Source organism: Thunnus albacares, chromosome 7 (assembly GCF_914725855.1).
Source record: "Thunnus albacares chromosome 7, fThuAlb1.1, whole genome shotgun sequence".
Taxonomy (NCBI): Eukaryota; Metazoa; Chordata; class Actinopteri; order Scombriformes; family Scombridae; genus Thunnus; species Thunnus albacares.
The window spans coordinates 24,425,989-24,447,971 of record NC_058112.1 but is presented as its reverse complement, the minus strand read 5'-3'; the positions used below and the strand labels follow the sequence as shown (position 1 = coordinate 24,447,971).

At 42.2% G+C, this 21,983-nt stretch overlaps 1 protein-coding gene across 5 annotated transcripts in view; it reads right to left on the bottom strand.

The window, feature by feature from the left end:
* Positions 1-21,983, bottom strand: part of si:dkey-82f1.1 (DENN domain-containing protein 2A) — a 46,334-nt gene that overhangs the window by 7,266 nt on the left and 17,085 nt on the right. For 4 of the 5 annotated variants that reach the window (XM_044357650.1, XM_044357649.1, XM_044357652.1 and 1 more), the window contains 13 exons: positions 14,676-14,762; positions 10,363-11,406; positions 7,649-7,776; positions 6,078-6,190; positions 5,773-5,970; positions 5,398-5,491; positions 4,501-4,551; positions 4,017-4,204; positions 3,338-3,447; positions 2,550-2,619; positions 2,159-2,236; positions 559-699; positions 246-394 (listed from right to left, as the gene is read on the bottom strand). In XM_044357650.1, the coding sequence (XP_044213585.1) occupies positions 246-394; positions 559-699; positions 2,159-2,236; positions 2,550-2,619; positions 3,338-3,447; positions 4,017-4,204; positions 4,501-4,551; positions 5,398-5,491; positions 5,773-5,970; positions 6,078-6,190; positions 7,649-7,776; positions 10,363-11,406; positions 14,676-14,762 (2,451 nt within the window). Of the gene's footprint in view, positions 1-245; positions 395-558; positions 700-2,158; positions 2,237-2,549; positions 2,620-3,337; positions 3,448-4,016; positions 4,205-4,500; positions 4,552-5,397; positions 5,492-5,772; positions 5,971-6,077; positions 6,191-7,648; positions 7,777-10,362; positions 11,407-14,675; positions 14,763-16,522; positions 16,573-21,983 lie in introns of those variants that run through there. The other variant, XM_044357651.1, reaches the window with a different exon arrangement.

The following is a 21,983-nucleotide window of genomic DNA, read 5'->3' as shown; positions in this document are numbered from 1 at the left end:
CGGAGTCTTCTTTTCCTCGGACTGTTCGTCGACTTGTGGTCTCTCTGTCATATCCTTCAAACTCTTTACTCTTGCTCTTTTCAGCATCATAACCCTGCCTTCATTGATCTGATCATATCGGATTAATTAAACGGAATAATTAACATCTGCCCCAGCTAGGACTGACGCCTGTTGCAAGGATTGAACATTTTGAAAGTAGACTGTGTAACTACAAGGCTCTGTAACAATATTGTGTTGAAGCCAACCTGAGTTTGTCAGCAGTGAAGATGACTCTGCGCTCTAGAAGTAGAGAGGCAAAAACTCGGAGCAGGAGACGTAGACTCAAGGAGGAGAAGAGACATTCGAAGTCCACATGTTCCAGACGGGAGTCAGACGGCCGACACAGCTCTATCACCTGTAGGAAAGAGAGAGAGGAAGTCAAACAGAGACAAAAACAAAGAGAAAAGACATTGATGCACATACTGTATACATATTCTGTTCAGGGATACATTATCATCTTTTAATAAAAGCATATGAATTTTGCTGAATACCGGTGCATTCCTACATGTACCCTCTCACCTCTGTCCCAGAGCCAGGTAGAAAGTTTTTGACAGTGATGGTCCTTCCTGGCGCAGGGAAAGGAGCTTCCATGATGCCTCTCATGAAGGGCTGCACCAGGGCAGGGGAGATAGCCCTCCTCTTTTCCACTTCATCCAGGATCTGGAAAAAAAACAGAGAAGAAGGCAATGTAATTTGCATACCAGCACTCCCAAATGTATTAATATGATTATACCATAGATATGTTAGCAACGTGTGAAGCACCAGATGTTTCTACCCCACAATTGAGATTCCCATCTCTAACATAATGTTTTCTTTTGTTAAATACACATATTTCTGTTCTGGGTTGGATGAAATGATGATATATCCCATGAGATTATATAAATTAGTTCATACCAAGGTAGCTAATCCTTTTATATTTAGGTCTGGCTATTTTATCCATAAAGAGTTTCTTGATTGTTTTTTCAATAAATTTACAGTATCAAAATCACACATCAATATCCCAATATGAAATTATATATACTGTGATAGATCATTTTATCCACACTGTCTTCTCCTATTCTATCTGATTTAGTGTCAATTTCACTGTAAAATTTTTATTTACAGTATGTAATTCTTATTTTTTAACAGCTTACACACCTGTCATCATAGAGCCTGTCAGCCTATTTGTGTGCATGGATGTATACATATGGGTATGTTATCGATTTTTACAAATCATATTGACTTGACGAAGATCCGAGTAAGATAAAAACGTTATCCTGATTAAATTTTGTTGGAGTAGGTGCACAGGCGTTACTTTTTTCATAGATAATGCTTTCTAATAAGCTTGCACCTACAGTATATATATGCATATAATCACTCTCCTTCAGTTCTTATTATTATCACCTTTATTTCACAAGGTAAAAGTTTCATTGAGATTACAATTTACTTTTCATCTCTGTGAAAGCTGACAATTAATGTGGCATCAGATTACCATTTTCAAGTGAGAAAAAAATGAAATTCAATACAATAAATGTCTAATAGCTCATTGTTAATGAAACAGAATTCACAATTTGTACTATTTTCATTATCTCCACAGGACTGTGTACACTATACTCACTGTAGTTTGTGTAGTTGATCTTGTACCAACGCAGCATATTTAGAATATCATTAGCACTGAGCTCTTCCAAAGAAGAGGCAGCTATCAATCAATTTTCTTTCTTTTTGAACAGCGGACATATTTACTCGTTTATGTCCCTGACTATATAAATGCAAACCCAGCTTAAGCAATGGCATATGTACACAGCACAGACATTTGCGTACACAGGTTGACATGCATATAAATCTAAGGCTCATTACAGGGAACCTTTTCCACTGCAGTAACCACATCAGCTGCAGTTCACATGTGTCTCTGTACTGGAGCCAGGACTACAAGGCTCTCTGGGAAAGTAGAGCAGGCGGAGAGTGGGTGGGGCTCTGTGGGCGCAGAAGGTGGTACTGCTCTGTACTCTTTTGGTGGGGTCAGTTGTATGTGTGTGTGCGCGTGTGTGTGTTTGTGTAACACGTGATTTAATTTGATGAAAGTAATGCATTTATGTGTACTTTTGTGCATTTGCGTTTATGCTTAGTTCTCTATATCTACCTTGGAGAAGAGTTCGAAACAACCCAAGCGGCTGACGATGCAGTAGACCTCAGGGAGCCTTCGGCCTTTACCACTGGGCTGTGAACAGCCAGCAAAAAAGAGACAGACAGCTTCAAAACACTGGTGTGTCACAAGACTGCTCACCCAACTACAACCACAGGATTAGAGCAGTAGAGCAAAGCAAAGCCTTTGTCTCACGGAGACTTTAAAGGTACATTCATGAAATAAAATTACACAATTTTATCAACATAATTCAAGAAATATTGACAACTTACACAGTAATACATAAAAGAAGAGGGTAAAGGGAACAGAGAAAATAAAGAGAATATTATTATTTAAATCAGATTAGAAGAAGCTAGCGATCAGAGTCAGAGGCATTATTAGAGCATACCAGTAATCGCCGACAGTAGCCGAACCGCCTGCTTCCATCCTCACCAGTCAGAACAAATGAGAACGTCTCACTGGAGAAATGAAAGAGACAGAAAAAGATATTTCAGAGATGCTGGAAACTATTAAAAGAGGCAAAAATCACATAGAAACAGGCTGTTCTGGACACAAAAACTCAGTTGTTGATTGAACATTGCTTCCCAACTCTGTGTTTTTGCAAACAAAAGCTTGACTTTGTACTTGATAGGGAAGGCCCTCAAGACAAGCTTACTCTGCAAATATCCACACAAAACCTCCTAAGCTCTAACTGACAGGTATTCATTGACTGGTGATGACCTTCCTGACAGGGAAGAGTGTCAGCCAGTTCACTAACATTTGCCACCAGGTAATTATTAGCCATCACCTTCAGGACACTCATCATAATTTCTCGGAACAATGCGGACGTTGAGAGGCTAAGCTAGGTGGTATTGGGTAATACAGCCAATTTTAAACAGCATACAAAGAAAGGTGATTTTCTAATAGCAAACCAGGTGTAAGGTGCTAAATCCACCATCCCTCCCTGTAATCATTTGCCATTGTGTCAGTGCCTTATAGTTAAAGAGAGATTCGTCATCTTTACAAGCCACATGGTCATTTCCATTTTGGGCTTTCTCAGCTTCTGGACTAACAAGTAGCTATTAGCAAGGAAAACCGCTGAGCTATTACCACTCTGCTGGGAAATTCCTATGTCCCTGTTTTGTTTTACTTTCGTATGTTCTTGAGTGCTGTGGCAGCAGATACACTCGGCCTGACCTGGGGAAGTTGTCGACAGGCGCCCAGTCTTTGGCGTCAGGGAAACAGAACTGAGGGATGACTTTCAGCTGGTCCTCTGCCTCACGCATGAACTTAAAGCTCCTCTCGAGCTGGATGAAAAATAAGAGAGAACACAAGAAGAAAACAAATGTTTAATGCTGCCTGAGGGATCACACCAGTAAGTCGTGTTTCACACATACAGACCTTTCTACGGTTTCAGATTAGACTGCCATAAAATTAATACGGGACTAAGGTTCTTTTGGCGTAACCAATCTCTCATCTTTTACACACAAAGTTACATCACAGTAAATGTAACAAGTGTCTTTTTCCTGGGATTTTTCAGTTGAGGAAATTTTATCTTTTGTCAGTAGTGAAGTGGTATCGCTGCTCATGCAAATTACCAGGCTATTCATTTTTTATTACAAGAAACCTGCTGCTGCTTTGCCCATAAATGTAAAATGTGCAATTTCCTGTGTTTTTTTTCCCAGAAAAGACCTCCCAGGTGCTCATACAATGGCATATACTGTATATATTGAAGTAGTCAAGTAAGACAGCAGACATCTATTTAGAAATACAAAATATAAAAAAATATGTTTCCCGTTGAGTCATATTTTTTATGAATTTTCCAGTGTCCTATTTTGGAATAATGTGCTTCAGTAACATTACTGTCCCAGTTTACCTTGAGAGGGAACTGCTGTGTGACTTCTGGCAGGTATGGCACACCGGCCTTGGTCTTGTGGAGCGCCACAACTATAAAATACTCAAAGAGTTTTCTCTCCTGCAACTCCATCAGATCCCTCTCCAAGGTCCGGTACCGCCCCGTCTGCCTCAGCATGGACTGGACCGACACCAACCGCTGGCTGTGAGCTGAGGGACAGAGAAACATATTTCATGCAAATACATCCATATCCTGCATGAACACATGTATATGCAAAGAGGGTCACTGTGAGACCACTATGTAGGGCAATCTACAGTTTCCATCTGTGTATATTTTTGACATAAGCTACACAGTGAACAATGACATAGAAAACTGATCAGAATCAGTAGACATGCTCCTACTGTGATTATTTCAAACAAATGAATTTACACTGATATAAAACTATTATCTATTTTTGCTGAGCATGTGGCTATTACATGTGTGGATGTTCATTATCTGTTCTCACCTTTTAGTTTCTCCTCTGTGTCACTTTCCGACTCACTGTTCTCATCTGTCACTGCATCAAAGAGAATAAAAAATGAAAACATAGTGTGAAGAGACTGCAAATAACAATCACAGGAAACTCAGAGCTCATGTTATTTGCTCCCATTGCTTTCATTGCAGCCTTAACCACACAACACCACCCAGTCCTCTAAAACATGGGTCAGACTCAACTGACCCAAAAACATAGCCTTGCCCATAAAACTCAGTGAAGTGAACTCATATGATGAGGTATTGTTTTTTTTTATGGACAGAGACTTGTAAAGCCATTATGGTCAAATTGCAGAATGTCGTAGGGAAAGAAAATTAATAAAAAGTGTCTGGGTAGAGAGTTCATAGTATTTATGTATACAAAAATACTGATTTTCAAAGTGAGTAAACATTTTAAAAATAAAAGTAGGTATATATATTTTTTTAAATTAGAGTATATGGAAACAGGATAAATAGAGAGCTCCCACAGTACTTTTACCATGGCTGCAATATCCAATATACTCCAATACTATTATAAATTTTAAATCTGCATCAGGTGCTGATTTTATATACACAAAGTGACAGACAATCATGGAAGTCATGCGCCAGATATTTTTATTTGAGTAAGCGAAGGAGCACATGAGAGGAATTTTGAGAAGTTAAGAAAGCCTTTAAAATTTCCTGGATCAACACCAGGTTCTTCACCTGGATGTGTTTTTGCTCCAGAAACTAATCACTTGTTCCTTGGCCTGTGGCCTAACTTTCCATAAAACTCTACTGAAATCAGTTAACAAATGTTTGAGATATCTTGCTGACAGACAAACAACAACACAATAAAATGGTGGATATGATGAAGTTATTTTGTGGCCTGCTTTCACATTTAAACCCTCACCTCTCCCTGAGCTGGACTCAGTAGACTGAGACACCTTCTTCATGCGTTTTTTCCCTCTTCGCGCCTCGAAGATGCCATTGATTTTCAGCACCATCTGAAGGAGGTAAAGGGAGAGAGAGTCCATCTTTAACTCCTTGAACTAATAAACAAAATCTGCCAGGCTCCAACCAAGATCATTTCAATACAGCTTCTGGGAGGCCTTCTTCTAGGCACACTTCTCACAGGAAATATCCGTCAGAAAATTTTCCCCTGCTTTTACTCATCCCCAGACAGCAGCATGAGTGGAGCTCCGAACCTCCCTGAGCACTACGCTGGACCATAAATCAAAACAGAAAGCAGCGTGAGCTTTAGTTGAGGCCTCTCAGACTCCCATACCTTGGGGATTTTCCTCCGTCTGCGGTTGTAAGGGTCTCCGGAGAGACAGGGGGTGTCGTCTGGGCTGCTGGGCGTAGAGGGAGGGCTGATACGGGAGGGTGATGATATGCCAGCGTCCCTGCTGGTCTTGCGTAGTTCAAGGAGTTTGAAGCTTCGTCGTTCTGAGTTCTGTCTAAAGAAGCCAGGCTTGGAGGAGAGCTGGTGAGGAGAGACAGAGCAAAACAGACACATTAGAAGGTGATTTTAGTATAAAACGGCTTCTATTAAATCTTTGTTTTTAGAGTGATGTATTGTCAATCTAGTACCTTAGTTGGAGTGTCAGGGACAGGAGATGAGGAGGCAGGTGAAACACATTTGCTGCCAAGGCAACTTTTCTCCAGCTCTATGTCTTCATAGGGGTTCTCCTTGGATGGAGGATCTTGAGTGGAAAAAAACATTTTTTTCAAAACTGAGAAATCAGTGGCACCTGGATTATAATATAGCCCAACGCAAGCTCACGAAAGTAGTGGATAAAATATTCTTTCCATATCAGTCATGTTTGTTTTGCCAGACTATCCCTACTCCAGATGTGCAGAGAACTACCAGAGGCAGCAGTGTGCTTACCCAGCTCATATTTCACTGTGATAAGATGCACAACCCCTAGCACGGCTAACGCTAAATGTAACTTTAGCCACTAGTCCTCCCCTGCAGATAAGGGGTGAGATAGGAACACTTTCCAAAACCTGTGCCTCTTTCTCTCTTTGTCTCTGTCTCTCTCTATCTCTCCTCTGCTCTATCAATCCATCCACCAGATGTGACCTGTAGGAGTAGGAGGATAAAGAGGGACGTTCAGTTCCCTGCTCCTTCTCCCTCTGAGGAAAACAAGGGATCAGTGTACTGTTTTTCACATTGCTGGCTGATGAGAACGGCACACTAATCTCCATGGTGTGTTTGAGTGTGCTGTCAGCTGTGCACATGTGAGTTTGCATCAGTCATCAAGGCATGCGTCTGGATACATGCACTGGTGACAGTTGCTGTCATCTCAATCTTAAACACTGACAGGCAGGTGGATTGTGTATTTACAGTGTGTTGCTGACTACCTGCGTTGCGTGTAGAGGTTGGCGACAACACCAAGAAGACATCACACCCATTCATTATTGTCTGCGCTCTCTATCGTACACATCTCTGCCTCCCTGAGCTGGTTTTTGTAAGCCTGAGTTACTTTACCCATGGGACACTGCTAAGTGTTGCAGAACAATGTCTGGGCGTTTTAAAGAACACTGTATGAATGTAGGAAACTATAAAGAGATCCAAAATTAGGTGTGGCATCACTCAAATATAATTAAACTTAATTTGATTGTGGCAAGCAAGCGGAACTCATTATACAGCAGTCTCCAGGATGAAAACCAAAGACACATTGAAGCCATTGCCAGTAATGTGCAGTGGCTCTAAGCCATTGACATGCCCCCTACTGCATGGACAATCACAGTAGCCAACCTCAGCTATGGCCTCTCAACACCACTATTATACGTTATGAAAATTAAACAGGCTCTAGGTGGGGTTGGCATAACACTGAAAACAATAAGGTAGGAACGTAGGTCGGGTTTCTGCGTATAATTTTTAATAAAAGTGGAGCAGCGTGCCCCTAAATTAAAACTGGAGCAGAAAAAACAGAGTAGAGTAAAGACAGCTTGGCCTCCTCTTCACCCCTGTTACTGAACTCTAGTGCTGTATACACACACCAATATGAGAAATCAAACTAAAGGGTCATGTAGTGTATAAAGGGCATGGGATAGAAATAGTCTTTCCAAGTGTAAATCAGTTTACACCCTAAACAGCTGATAATGTAACCCTTCCATTTGGTCAAGAAAATAAAGGTATTAAATGCATTGTTTACCTATTATGTCCTCGTAGACATTCTCTTCTGATAAAGTGCGTGTAAGACCCAGTCGGGACTGAGCGTACCAGTCAACCCTGCAGCTTTCTGCAGACGACTGGAGAAGATCCTCAAATTCATAGGATTTCCTGGAGGACAAAGCAAAGCAAAGATTTAGGAGTGTGGCACGCTAAATACAAAAGAGGAAGGAAGGATTTTTGACTGATTTTTCTGGGTGAATGTGTATGTGCATGTTGATGCCTTTTTAAAAATGCTTGATATGCGAAGAAGGCACTCTGATGTTCCCATTTGTTAGCTGCCACATCTGAATGACCACATCTGTGTTTCATCGCTGACAAAGATTAAAGCCTACCAGACCATAAATGCACACAAACATCCATGGATGCATGCATTCACACTCTGTGGTGATGCTATATGGGACTGCATGAATCTGAAAAATGTTTTCTTCATGTAATTTGTGTTACAATACAAAACCACCACCACAAACTATAGCCTTTTTGTTTATGTTATATAATTTTTATTGTTGTCTGCCGCTTGTCTTTTTCTGTCTGTTTGTTTTTAACTCTTAAAAACAACATATCCAGAGACTGCATCTGAAAATTAATTAATTAGTTAAATTAACACTAACTCGACACAGTTTCAATAACAACTGAACTTTATATGTTTTACAAAGGTAGGATTGATTGCTCTGCTGTTGTGTTGCACTGGTAAAACTATGTATACCTAGTAAACTGGCATTATTACTGTGTATTTCTACACACAGACATACATGCATACACATGCACAAAAATGCTCACTGCAACAGACACTCAAAGAGAGACAGCCTGACCAAACAAAGGGCTTGACACAGCACACTTGGGCTGAGTGAAGCCTCCACATATGGTATGGAATGTAACAGATCCAAGCCAAGCTCCAAACAAGAATTCAGACAACTGGAGAAAGTGAACAATAGATGTACTCCAATACTGCAGAGTTCACATTATTGGTTTCCCTATAGAGCACTTTTTGTTTGATTGTAGCCATCTGACTCCAAGTACTACTTCAACAGTCTTTAAAATTCCAAGATGTTAATTGGCGGATCAAGTGTTTTAGACTCGACACTGCACACTTTACAAGTACCCAAATGTTAACATTTAGAAATTCTAGCGCTGCAAAATTAATGCCTGACAACAAATTTGTGATGGCAAAAGGCCTTGCACAATCGTTTTTACTGTCAAGGCCTAGAATTCTTGAAAAAGCAAGGGGCCTCTTTGACACGACTCATGTTGATATCCCCTTCCAGCAGAGTTTTGCAAGGAGGAATGACTTGAGTTGATGTGTACATTCCTCAGATCCAACCAATGAGCTCATTCTGTGGGATATTTAGAAACAGGGTGATGTCACCAGTGGTTCTGATTTACAGCAGATGTGGGAGATGTTGTTCACATGGGGGGTGGAGGAAGGGTGAGAAGATTCTAGGGATGCACAATATTGGATTTTTTGCCGATGTCCGATATGCTGATATTTTCCAACTCATTTTGGCTGATTGCCAATGCCAATACCCATATATGTGCATATTTTTTTCCACCTGGCTGAGGAGACTATTATGCATGCAATCATAGATTGCACTAAGTATGATCAAGAAAGACAGTACATGAAGGAAGTACTTAGGAAGACTGAAGTTCAGGAGCTCAGCAATAAAACTTTAATGAACCTGCCAAGTGGGTGGAGCAGTAGAGTTTTCTTTGAGTTTATTAGACAGACAGGCATAAAAGGTAGGATTTAATCTCTAATCCACACTCCAAAGCAGAAGTTGGTGGTAATGGACCTAATAAACTGGTTTCCAACTGCCGTTATAAACCAAAAAGAAGAGGAAGAAGAACTTTTTTCAAACAGAGAAGTATATCTTGTCAGCCGATGTGTTTCCTATCTGTTCACCCGAAGACAGCAGCTCCTCCGCGCACTGTTTCACCCTGATGGTCCCGGTGTTTAGTCTGCAGGCTCCACTTCACTCAGCTGCCCAACAGACCCACTGCTTCCTTCCATTTTAACCTGAATAACAAACTTGGGCTCAGCACTCTGGTTGGATCCACACGGAGAGCTGGGACAAGCTGGGAAGCTTGCGGAACGTTAGCTGCAGCATGGCCAGACAGAAGCACAGCCAGCTAGCCTCCACTAGCCTTCCAGCTAACCCCAGCTCTCTGTGTGGATACAACTGGAGCACCAAGCCCCGGTTTGTTATATTCAGGTTAAAGTGGGAAGAAGTAGCAGGTCTGTTGGGCAGCTGAGTGACATGTAGCCTGCGGAGGAAGCACCAGGACAGTCCAAGGTGAAACAGTCCACAGAGAGAATCACAGCCAGGACACGGGTGGCAGAGGAGAAGGTGACGAATCGGCCTGTCATATCGGCAGAACATTTAATTTTGGGCTGATGCCAATATTTCATTTTAAAGCCTTTATCAGCTGATACTGATGATGTGTCGATATTATCGTGCATCCCTGGAAGATACACATGGCCTTCACTGGTTAATTCGGTTTTCATAAGTGTGCTTTAAATAATTTATTTTTGTAAATTTAGCTTTGGGGTTGAGATAAGACATTGTCTTTTCAGCACATGCATTATCAACCTTCAAGGGTCTAAGGTCTGCAGTTGGGTGCCATACTTTAGGATCAATGGTCAAAAAAACTGATCATGGCTGCCAATATTTGTCATCTTTTGTCTTTTGATTCTCTTACCTGTTACTGGTGTCCCGGGGTTTGTCAGCCCAGGGTCTCCTGCAAACTCCAGGGGGTGGGCACGTGGGTAAAGGTGGAGGAGGAATGGAGGGCAAAGGGGGCAAGTTCCTCTTCCCCTTCCCAGAGCCGGGCCCTGAAACTGGGGTAGGGGGCGGTGTGTGGTGCTGGAAGGTTCTCTGAGGTTTCGGTAAAGGGTTTATAGACGGAGCACCTGGCTCACTATATACGTTTTCTGGATCCCCCTCCCTCCTCCTCCGTGACCCACCAGGACGAGCCACGTCAAACGTTCCAAAAATGGGCTCATTGGCCCTCTTTTCTGTTTCCTCCTGCTCCTCCTTTGAAGGAGGGCAGAAGTAATTCCCTGGAAATGCCAGTGAAGGTCTGTCAGGAACTTCCTTTGTTGCCTTCTCCAGTTTCTTAACATGAGTTAAAACTGTTTTCTTGTCTTGGGGCTGTTCTGTTGGCTTAGGAGCCCGAACTCCTCTCTCTAGGATCACTTCTTTGTCTTTGTTTGCTGGGCCTTCTGGAGATTTAGGTCTTGAATCCCCAAGCTTTCCAGCATTCTCCTTCCCTGAGTCTTGTCTGTCCCAGCTGACAAACCTCTTGCTGTCTGTCCTTTGCACCTCTGAAACTTTGAATTCCTTTTTCCTCACTGTCTCAACTTCCTTCTGTGTTGTGCTAAGTGGACATGTCCCCGTAGAAGTTAGTTGGGAAGGCTCCTTTTTGCCTTCCCATTGTGAGATCTTATCGCGGATGCTGGCAGTTTTGACTCCTGCTTGGCTCTTGTTGTGGTTCAGCTTGCCACACAGCCCATTCTCCATGTTGGGAGTCCGCGGATCGGTGGTGGTAGTGGATCTCCTGTGAGCCAGCATGGCGTCAGGAGGACCCGGGCTGTCACTCAAGCTGAGTGGAGGGGAGAGGGGACGCTTGGTGGGCACGGCAGTGTCCCTCCTGTCTCTGTCCCCTGGTGACCCACAGACCTCTTGGCACTGGGGCACCACAGACGACGGAGCCTCCCCGACCTTCAAGCCACAGCACTGGAGCCTATTGGAGAGACACAAACATAAATATGACCAAACACACTTAACTGATTTATTAAATTTTTCTACTTGCCAGTCACTGTACCTGGACAAGAATAATCAAATACAAATGATGCATGACAAGTTTTTAATCTTAGAAAATATAAAGTTGAATTATCCTGAGAGGAGATGCTATAACTTTCTTGAATTGCCCTTTTTTGCAGTGAGGAACTGAGGCGTATTTCAGGTTAAACGAGTTGGAAGGTAATCTATCAATCACAAGATGGACACAGAGTTTGGGGAGGCAACAAAACTAAGCCTAAACAAACAGGCAAAACATGCAAACACCACACAGACCCCACACTGTCCCCTTACCAAGACAGTCTTCTCTCAGTAAGGGGATAGAGCTAACCACTGAGCCACTGCTGCAACAGATATGTACTTAATTCATTCCAGATAAAATAACAGAGGGAGAAAGTACACGGCACAGTTGTCAACTCTAATAATTTATCATGCAATTATTTTCATAGAAATGTCTGTTGCGGCCTTTAGTGTATAAAGCGAGGCATCATGCTCCCCGTAGCTCTTAAAATTGGCCATGCACTCACAGTTACATCCAAATAGATCTTTGTTTTATGGGGTAAACAAGAATTCTTGTTAAAAAAAGCTCAGATGTCTGTTTGGTGCCTCTGTTTTTAGCTGCGAGTCACTCCTGGAAGATTACTGGGTCATGACTGTTTGAACTCTCGGTAAGGAGGTCAAAGTTTACAAGCTACACACACAGCTATTTCTGGGGAGCAGATGAAAGTATACACAGAAGAGGGGAGAGGCCGAAGTGTAGACGTGCATCTTTTCTTTTCTACTCCCGACCCACAAAGCTATGTTTTGGCTCAAAGCCCATTCATCAAATGATTGAATTTCCAACAAACAGAGGAAACGTGGCCTCACTGGATGACTTGTGATGACATCGCTGGATGTGAAAACCAAGTCATGCAATCTAGAGGAAATCTCTCAGGGAAATTACTGATTCAAGTTTCCTTAGAGACCTTTAAAGAATAGAAAAAAAATTGATGTTGTAACTACAAGGAAACGCAACCAAATAATTCTCTTCCAAATTGCAGTTGGTTTTATTAGATTTGTCCTCTCCCCTCTCTCTCCCTCCCCCCTTTTTTATCCCTCTATGTCCCTCAGTTAGAACAGCAGTTTTTATTAAGCAAGGAGCAACAGAGGGTAAAAACTAGGTCAAAAAGAAAAGCCAAGGAAAGGAGAACAGGAGTGGAAAGGGGGGGTTGAGTGAAGGCGAAAAAGTGGAGCAGATGGAGGAGGAAATCAATAGTGTTTTTCACCCCCAAGTCAAAAAAACACTTGTTAATGATTAAGAGAAAGATTGAGAGGTAGATATTAAAAAACGGATGCTATGGAAGGCTAGGAAGTCTATCACTTGCGGCCATGGATGGGTGGAGGATGGAGATGAGGGTCAGTGAGGGCGGAAGGAGGGAAGGGGGTACAAGGGCACAAAAGCATCTCTGACCAGCTGAGCTAACATGAACCAATGGATGAGTGGCGTGGTTTGAAATGGGTGAGGAGAGAGAACGGAGACAAAAAAAAACCTTCTTTTAGTGATATTCTTCTATATTAGCCTTTGACAACCCCCCAAGACCACTAACATGGCAGACTCTCAGAACAACAGACATTTAAATCTTCTACTAGACAATCCCTCTTATTGGCACAAACTAAAATCCCTTCATTATAATCTAAATAGCACTAATGAATATTGCAAAAGATGACAGAAGGGACTATAGAGAGTGGTCATAGAGGCATTAGACAGTGGCAGCAGGGGGGCAGTAACTGTATCCAGATGCCAGATGGCCAACTCTGCCCTGCTCTGCTCTCTAGCCCTGCTATTGTTCTACTGCTGACCCTAATGGAAAGGGGTGTAGTACAGAACTTTTGATGGTTATGGGAAAAGTGCAGTTCAGGAACAAGAAAACATGTCAGGGAGAATATGTAGAGTATAGTATAAGATAACAGAGTAAAAGTGAACTACTGCAGGCTCATAGTTTTTGTCCCATCTTGCAGCAGCCGAACAATCTACTATTTTCAAAATTTTCCCCGCTCCAAAGTCCCAATTGTAAAGTTCCTGGAACGTCAAATGAAACAACACTCTAAGGTTTTGCCATAGTTATCTGTGTTTCAACTTCATGTCTGACAAGTCGTATATTTGTCATATATCAGCTTGGCAGGTCAAAATAAGCACTCAATACTACAGTACTCAAGAACCTTATCAACTGTTGCTATGTAGAAGACGCCAACCAGAACCATGAAATCAGATTTCTAGCCTATTTATTTTAGATTCTTTATCTCTGCATTTGAAAACATTTATGTATTATTATGAAGTTACATCGATCCAAAATCTGAAAAGTTACCAGATCATGGAAAAACCTTTGTGATGTTTATTACTGCAATGCATTTTGGGATGCTTAATTTACTGCTAATTCTTTTGTGTTGGTGCTGACCTGTTACATTGCAAGGCAGCTGGATTTTGCGATACAACATCACAAGATCACGCGCGAATCCATCTTGTCAGGCTTCAAGTTATGCGCTTGTGTCCGAACCACCAGCGGTTCAGACCAATCAGTGTCATGAATCCAGCTGCCTCGCAAGGTAAGACAGTGATAGATGGTAATAGACAGATGGTTCATCCTATCACCTGCCAAGTATTTTTTGAAAGTTTCCAAACAGTTTCCAGTTTCTCAGACGGTTCTATGTAACAAACCATCTGGCGCGTCAGGTTAGCTGGCCTGCCCATCAAGAGAAATTTGTGGTTCAGCTAAGGACTAAATTTTGTATGATTCCATCCAAAGTTTGCAAATGCTAAATAGCTGGTCTATGTGCAAAATGAAAAGGACTTACTTCCATATGGCCACTCAATACAATCCCACCCTTTTACCATAAACAAACAAGACCATTACAAAGAACATTGGCAGCCTCTTCTGACCTTTGTACTGTATTTTACATTGTGCACTATCAGATCTGAAAAAGACTACCACAAGCAAACTGGTCTTATTTGTATATTGAACAATCACAAGTCATATAATAATGATTTATGTTTAAAAATGCAACACATTAGATGGTTACTATAAAGGGCTTGTTAGAGTGAACTTTGACAGTAGCATGCACAAAAATGTGCATTTATAAAAGCACTAGTGCTGGCATTGACAATTTAGAATCATTACTAAAAGACATTGAATCAGAAAAAAAGTGGATTATTTGATTGGCTTTTGAGGCACCTACCCGTTGACTGATTGGTAGATACAGTTGTCAGTGTTTGTACAGAGCAGCAAGGCCCTCCCACCTGTCATGGTGCTAGCAGCTGGCATCCTGTCAGACAAAGAGAGAGACAGTCACTTAGTATAATATATTTTTATAATGGGATGAGTGCATTGTGCAGATGGTAAAATTTTCTTTAAATACATGTTAATACAAGGGAACAACACAAATATATATCATCTTACAGGTCATTAAGTTGCAAAGAAAAAACATTTACAAGTCAAACTGTTACAGAGCATACATTAAGCTTATATTTTTTTTACTAAATATATGAAGATGCTGCACAAAAATAGGCAGACATACAGACTAACAAATGAGCGTTAGGTCAAGAGAAGAACTATTTCCCCAGGACTCCCTTCGGGAAAATTTTCTAACTCTAGTGTGTGAATGTAAACTACCAAATAGCTCAAACCTCTCATTTCTCTACCCAAGGAAACCCATCTCTGAACCAAACTGCCGAGAAGCAGACCTCACTGGTTGTACATCCTCCCCCCAGTGCCAGTCCACACTTGATGAGTTATTGAAGGATACAGCTAAAAACAAAGCTTTGACAACAGCTAGCCAACAGGCATAAACACATATTAGGTTCCAGCACCCATGTGGCATTATGGAAAACTTATGGAAAATACTAAAAACTCAACACTGTAATTTAATTAAGGTCCATTAGGAAAACATCACTGGCAGCTGGGAGCCAGAGAAGGGCACTCAGTTCAACATTTTTAGGTTATCACTCAGTGTCTTGTCTTTTGGCACTTGCCAGAACAGATTTCTGGAGTATTTTCAAGACAAGAACTACACACACATTTTCTTTTTGCAATTCAGATCCCCTCCTTCCATTCCACAAAATAACTTCCTTAATGTGTTGTGTGTTTTCCAGCTCTACACATTTCTTCTGTTTTTTATTATGGCCACAGAGTGCCAAGGCGAGTGTGAGGGGACATGCTTAGCCAGTTTCAAATTATTACTTGGTCCATTTGTCAGAGTATAATGAAACCAGACCCTCTTTGAGCGTAGCAAAACCAACCGTATGTAACATCGAATTACAGCCCCTGGTGCACAGCTTTCAGTGACTTGGCCTGTAAACGTTGGCATGGAGCAGAAGGGCCTGGCCTCTGTCTGGCACAGATGTGCTTAACATAGAAAAGGAGAATAGGTCAGGGCTGTGTGGCAACTCCTGTTGGTGGGTATCCATACATTTGTTTTCAAGAAAATTCACAGAGATGCTTTGCGACCCAGCTGCATACTCACACACAAAACCTCGTATAAAAACACACCTACATAGACATACACATCCTGCCAAACAGTCTACACTCCAGACCAGCATATGGATGTATATGTATGAGTGACTTCAACCAGATGTTCTGGGAAACTTTAGGGTATTCGTAGGCCATTAAACATTTCCTGAGTACTGCATGGCCCAAACCCCGCTCCATCGCTCTCCCCATAAACCTGACACTGACACTTCCCCCTTGCCCCCCGACTATGTAGGGAATGTGAGCCCAATTCAGCCAAATTCCACAAATTGTTGTCCCAACTGGCAGTGAGGCAAGACAGAAGAAAAGCCACAATTTTGGTAGATTACGTAAAAATCTGGAGCCAAATAGCTGAACTCTTCCTTGGGCTAACAACATAATTGGCCCTCTGGGTCGAGTGTTTTGAAATGATTCTGGGCTTGTACATTTTTTTCCTCCAGAATGAGAGAACAAATGGACACTACAGAAAAGTTGTGGTCTCGTCTGACAAGAAGTAGACTAACAGTACAATATGTCATCTGTTAGCTTCCAGCTTCGCATACAGCTCAACTTACAGACCTCCATTGCTTTGTCTTTATCCCCCCTATCCCCATCAGTCCGAAGCCTAGCCCCCCAGAAAGAGGAGAGATGAAGAGGAGGAGGGTTTGCGTCAGCCATCCACTGGCCTGTAGGCCCAAATTATTTTCAGCTGTGAGCCAAGCAGAGGTCACATGTTTTAGGGGAAACATCAACCAATTTTTTTTCCTTCCTCCCCCTCCTGCTTCTTTTCTTCTTACTAAATGAAATGAAGAACAGAAATCTTGCATGGAGAGGGGAGTGGACTGGGGGACTATAAAGAATGTATGGAGCCTCGTAGTTTTACATTTTAATTTTTTTTCTGAGCTGCGAAGGGTGTTGCATGTCACAGGGGGAGAGGAAAGATGGGAGATATGAAGAGAGGGAGCACATTGAAGAGGAGAGGGGGGTTGGGGAGACAGGGGTTGTCAAAACTAAAGAGGAAAGTGGATATTGCAAAGAATAATACAAGTATACTGTTGCACTGTGAAAACAGTGCAAGCTTTTAGGCTGTCCTGCCTCATTGTTTTGAGCCCTAAGGCCAAAACAAAAAGTGCTGTTCAGTGGAGATTCTAGCGCCTTAAAAGGTAATTTGGTATTTTCACACAATTCTGACTTAAATGTCATGACATGCATTACCAGGCTTGAACATGTAAATGGCTGCATTTATTTTTAAATGGCTGCATTTATATAGCACTTTTATCCAAAGCGCTTTAAAATGTTTTTTCTGCTGCTCACTCACCCATTCACACACACATACTCACATACCAGTGGTGGCAAGCTACCATGCAAGGTGCTGGCGCAACCATTGGGAGCAATTTGGGGTTCAGTTTCTTGCCCAAGGACATTTCGATACGCAGACAGGAGGAGTCAGGCATCGTACCGCCAACCTTCTGATTAGTGGAGGACCCGCTCTACCTCCTGAGCCACAGCTGCCCACATGTCTTAAACTTGACTCATCCATGCTAGATGGTGCTTCCCAGCACTCGCCTGAAACATACAAGCGGCGTCTTTGTATTTCGTAGAAGCAGTAAATTTGACAGCATTGCCAGTTTTACAGCATTCAGTTACTGGGGAAACTCTTTTTGGGAGCAGCAAAGCCTTTGTCTCCTACAGCTATTGGCAACTATTGTTAACCCTGACCCCAAGAACAAGATGGCCACCACAACAATGCACAGGCTGAGGGAAGCCATCTGCTAAGGCCAATAAAAATATCACACGACCCGAAAGACCTCTACCTGCCCCGCCCACTTCAGCCGTAGCCCTGTGAGGTGTGACAGGCCATGCACGCCGCCACAGAGGAAGTGGAAGTGATATTGTTCATCAACAGCTGGGTGGAGAAGATGGCAGCGGAAAGTGTGTTGGAATGGAAATTATTACTTACAATATTTCTGGTATTCCCGTTTGATTTTCAAAGACTTACTGAAACCCCAGAGATTCATCCCATTTATTTTTGTGACATTATGTTGACAAAACACGCTCTAGGCTTCAAATTTTTCTCCCAGAATCACCTGTTGACTCTGTTGTCAGTTTTAATTTATTTACCTCCAGCATTGATTCCCTTTAGATAAAACCCATTACACAAATATACTGTATTTCATAAAGGATAACCTCCAGTCTTGGCCATAGAACAAACAGCACGGATGCCCGGCGAACAGCACACAATCCTAAATGCCTTAAAGCCTTTACCAGATAGAGATAGCAGGAGCCAGGTCAGAAGCAGGGCATCACAGCCAAACATCAGTTGCATAACAAACCCTGAAGGAGATTTCTATCAGCGGATGGTCACTGAGTATCTGCCCATGGAGAGACTACTATAAACACACACTCAAATACTGTAAACCAAATGTGGCTTAATGACTGTAGCATAATGTTGTGTTTCTTTAAGAAATAGCCTCAGTTATCAGCCGATCTGAAATGTATGTATTTATTATAAAGTGTAAAGTGGAGTGACCACGAAGGCATTGTGAGCAAGGAGGTTTTTAACACAGCTACAAGTCTATAGCCACACTAGCAGCTCATTACACACCAGAAAACCAAGTTGTTGGTTGGATGAAAAGTGGGGAGACAAAACAAACATGCTTTTCTTAATTCCTTACCAAGAGGGGGGGAAAACATTGTAAAGTTTAGCCTGAGGGTGGCACAGATGAAAGGCCACACTGTACCTGTACCAACAGGATTGACCTTTTGTACAGTGGACATTTTTGGACATCTCAGATTCTGCTTGTCAGGCTCAGCTCTAAAGTATAGTGTCAGACCTTTGGATTTAGTGGTGTAGCTACTTCATCTGCTTCAGCTGTACCTAGAGGTGAATGGTAATGTTATCAGTAATGTTATCAATAATGTTGACGTGTTGATGTTAACAACTACTGAATGTTAACACGCAGATGTTTTATCAAAATCAAACCCGATGGCAGCAAGATGGCTGAAAATATTTGTGGATAAAGCAAGGTGAGGTGGCCATATTGAAACTGACACTAGTCTGTTTCAATACGTTTGTAAAGGTGTTTGGTGAAGAATTTGAGAAGTATGTGAAATCTTAATGGCACATGCACTTAGAAACACCATCAAAACACACAAGTGAGATACAGCATCAAGAGGTGCTCAGATACTTTGTGTTCAAAGATAAGGCTGGCACTGTTAGCAATTGTCAACAAATCCAACAACAAAACCGACAATGAAGTGGTGGGAAGTGGGAGCTCTAACCTTTTAGGCAATAGATGAGGAGTCAGGTAATCTCCATCGTTAGGAATCATCCCCTGGGAACCATGAATGTTTATGCCAAATTTCTCGACTATCCATCAATTCACTCTGGGCTAAAGTGTTAAATAAATGGACAGTGTACCAAAAAGCTTCTCAGTCACAGAAAACGTCATTGCATTGACTTTAAAGTATTTGTTTGGTTATGTCATGTGTGTCAAAACACACACATCTGGCACCATGCTTAGACTAAATACTATTTGATCTTGGTCTGGGCTGAGAGTTGTAAATAAATCCCTGATTAGCACTAAGATCTGGCAAACTTATGTACCGCACTGTATGTTAGCAAGCAACCTTTCTCATCTTGAAGTTACATAACGTTGGATTCACAGAGGTGGGTCACAAAAACCAGTCTGGACTCATTCAATGTCAATGTGATGACACACTCGCTTGCACACAGATTTCCCACGATGAGCTGATCCTTGTTCCTGAAGCTGTGATCTTGCTTATAACAGCTCCGCTTGCCAATGTTATCAGGACTTGTGTGAATCTTGTGTAGTGCAATATAAGTGTAGACAGCTCAGACGGTGGTGGCTGATTTTGGTTTGTACCCTTGTTGTTGAGCTCTTTGTGATGATTTCACTCCAAATATTATCTGTAAGTGTTAACGCTTGGTGATGACCACATACAGTAAAGCTGTATTAAGTTGAATTAGTTTTATCACATTGTGCAGGTGGTGCTGTCAGTGTTTCATAACGAGCTTTATCAAGCTTCTGAGTTGTTGTCAGCAAGCTGTTGGCTGGCTGCAGCTACAGTGCTTTGGAAGCTTGCCTGCCTGCCTCTCCCCAACAGCTGCTTCTCATAAAGATTTCATCCTCCCCTCCATCTCGCTGTCCCTCCATCCCTCTGTCCAGCCCTGCAGGAACAGCTAACACAATGACATCATCATCCCATGCTTGTTCTTGTCCAAACTGCACTCTTTTTTCTCTCTGTCATTTCTAAATACCTAAAAAGGGCAAAGTCGCTCACAGCCCACGCTGCATTTCACAGTTATCAGGACATGGAGTTTCACCAAACACGGAAGTCACTCAAAAAGTGGCAACTTCTAAACCACTTCTCATCCTTGTGAGCGAGGTTTTGCGTAGAACTGGCGTAAAGAGAGAACATGTAGCTCAAAATGTGAATGATATACTGCAAAGAAAAAAATATTATTTTCTTTACTTTCTTTCCGCACCCATGCTGAGTTGAGGACCCAATCCCCTACAAGATGTGGCTCACTTTAGCGTGTGCCAAAGCCTTGCCTGCAATCAATTTAACGCACCACTGCACATTTAGCCAACTTTTTCTGGAATGGCAAACTTTGCTGTTTTTTTTCCCCTCCATCCTTCATCCTTTCTTTCTTTCTGTCTCCCGTTCATTCTCTCACTTTCATTCTCACAAAGTCTTGGATTTGTAGGGAGAGATGTATGATGGAAGCGGGAGTGAGGGATAGGACGGAAGGAAGGAGGGGGACTTGTTTTTTAATCCTTAACTTCTCTTTCTCTTTCATACTTACGCTCTGAGAAACTGAAGCAAAGATTATTCATGCACAGCCAATTTGTTTCCAGCACTGCAGGGTTGCCAGATCTGACATGCAGCATTTGGTTCAAGCGACATGGGGATTTTACAATGAATACTGCCTTGACCTGGTAGGCTTTGACAGGGTTTTTCCTGGTTCCTAAAGAAGGAGAAAAGGAAGGGTTGATGGTAAAAGGAGGGATGTATGGGGAGGAGGAGGGAAGGATGGGGTCAAGCAAATAAACAATGGAATTTTATATGGGCTCGGCAGTCTCCCTCTTTCTTTTTCTCTCTCTGTTTCTGTCTCTGTCCTTTCAGGGCCCCTGCTGCTTTCCCAAGCTGATTTCATAGCAAGGCCTTGGACGTGGGCCAAACAGGCCAACTCTATGATTGTGTGTGCCTGTATCTGTGTGTGTGCATATGATTGACAGCCAGAACGTGTGTGTTACAACCCTTGAAGCTGCACACTAATTTAATTTATCCATTTTTCCTGCATGCAAGATTTACCTCTCTCTCTCTCATCTTCATGTCTTTATCTCCCAGTTTTCTCATTCTATCACACACATTACTTCTCTATCAGCTGGCTTTCCTTATCTTTCTGTTCTATATCCAGCGTAGACCCCAAGGATCTGCACTGTAAGATGTGTGGTAGTAAAGATCCCTATCAGCTAGGCTTTGGGAGCAAAGGAAAAGCACACACACACATACAGTGCATGTACAAGCCATCCTGCTGCCCAGTGTCTAACCCACAGATAGTCCTCCTGTCACGCTGTGCTGTGTCCTCTCACCCCTCCACCTCTCCCCCATCTCCCTCCATTGTTAGGAAAGGATGAACGCGAGACAGCACTGAAACTGGGTTAGCCACAGAACCAGACAGGAACTGAAGGGGGATACCACAAACAATTAATTTCTCCCTGAATGTTTTTTTTGCTTATCAATGCACTCTAAATATAACACAAGTATCCATTGTTGTATTGCTAACGCCACACACATAGCATTTCTTGTTATTGTGGTTGTCGCTTCAAACCAAGACTCTTGACGGCTTGGGTGTCTACAGTCTCTCCCGCTGGGAGACGTACTGTAAGACTTGGCCAAAATGTTACCTCAGAAAATGTATAAACAATCCTTAAATTATAATTTGCACCACTGAGAAAGCCACTGTGGATGTAATTATAGAGTACTGGCACGACCGAGGGAACAAGTGCTT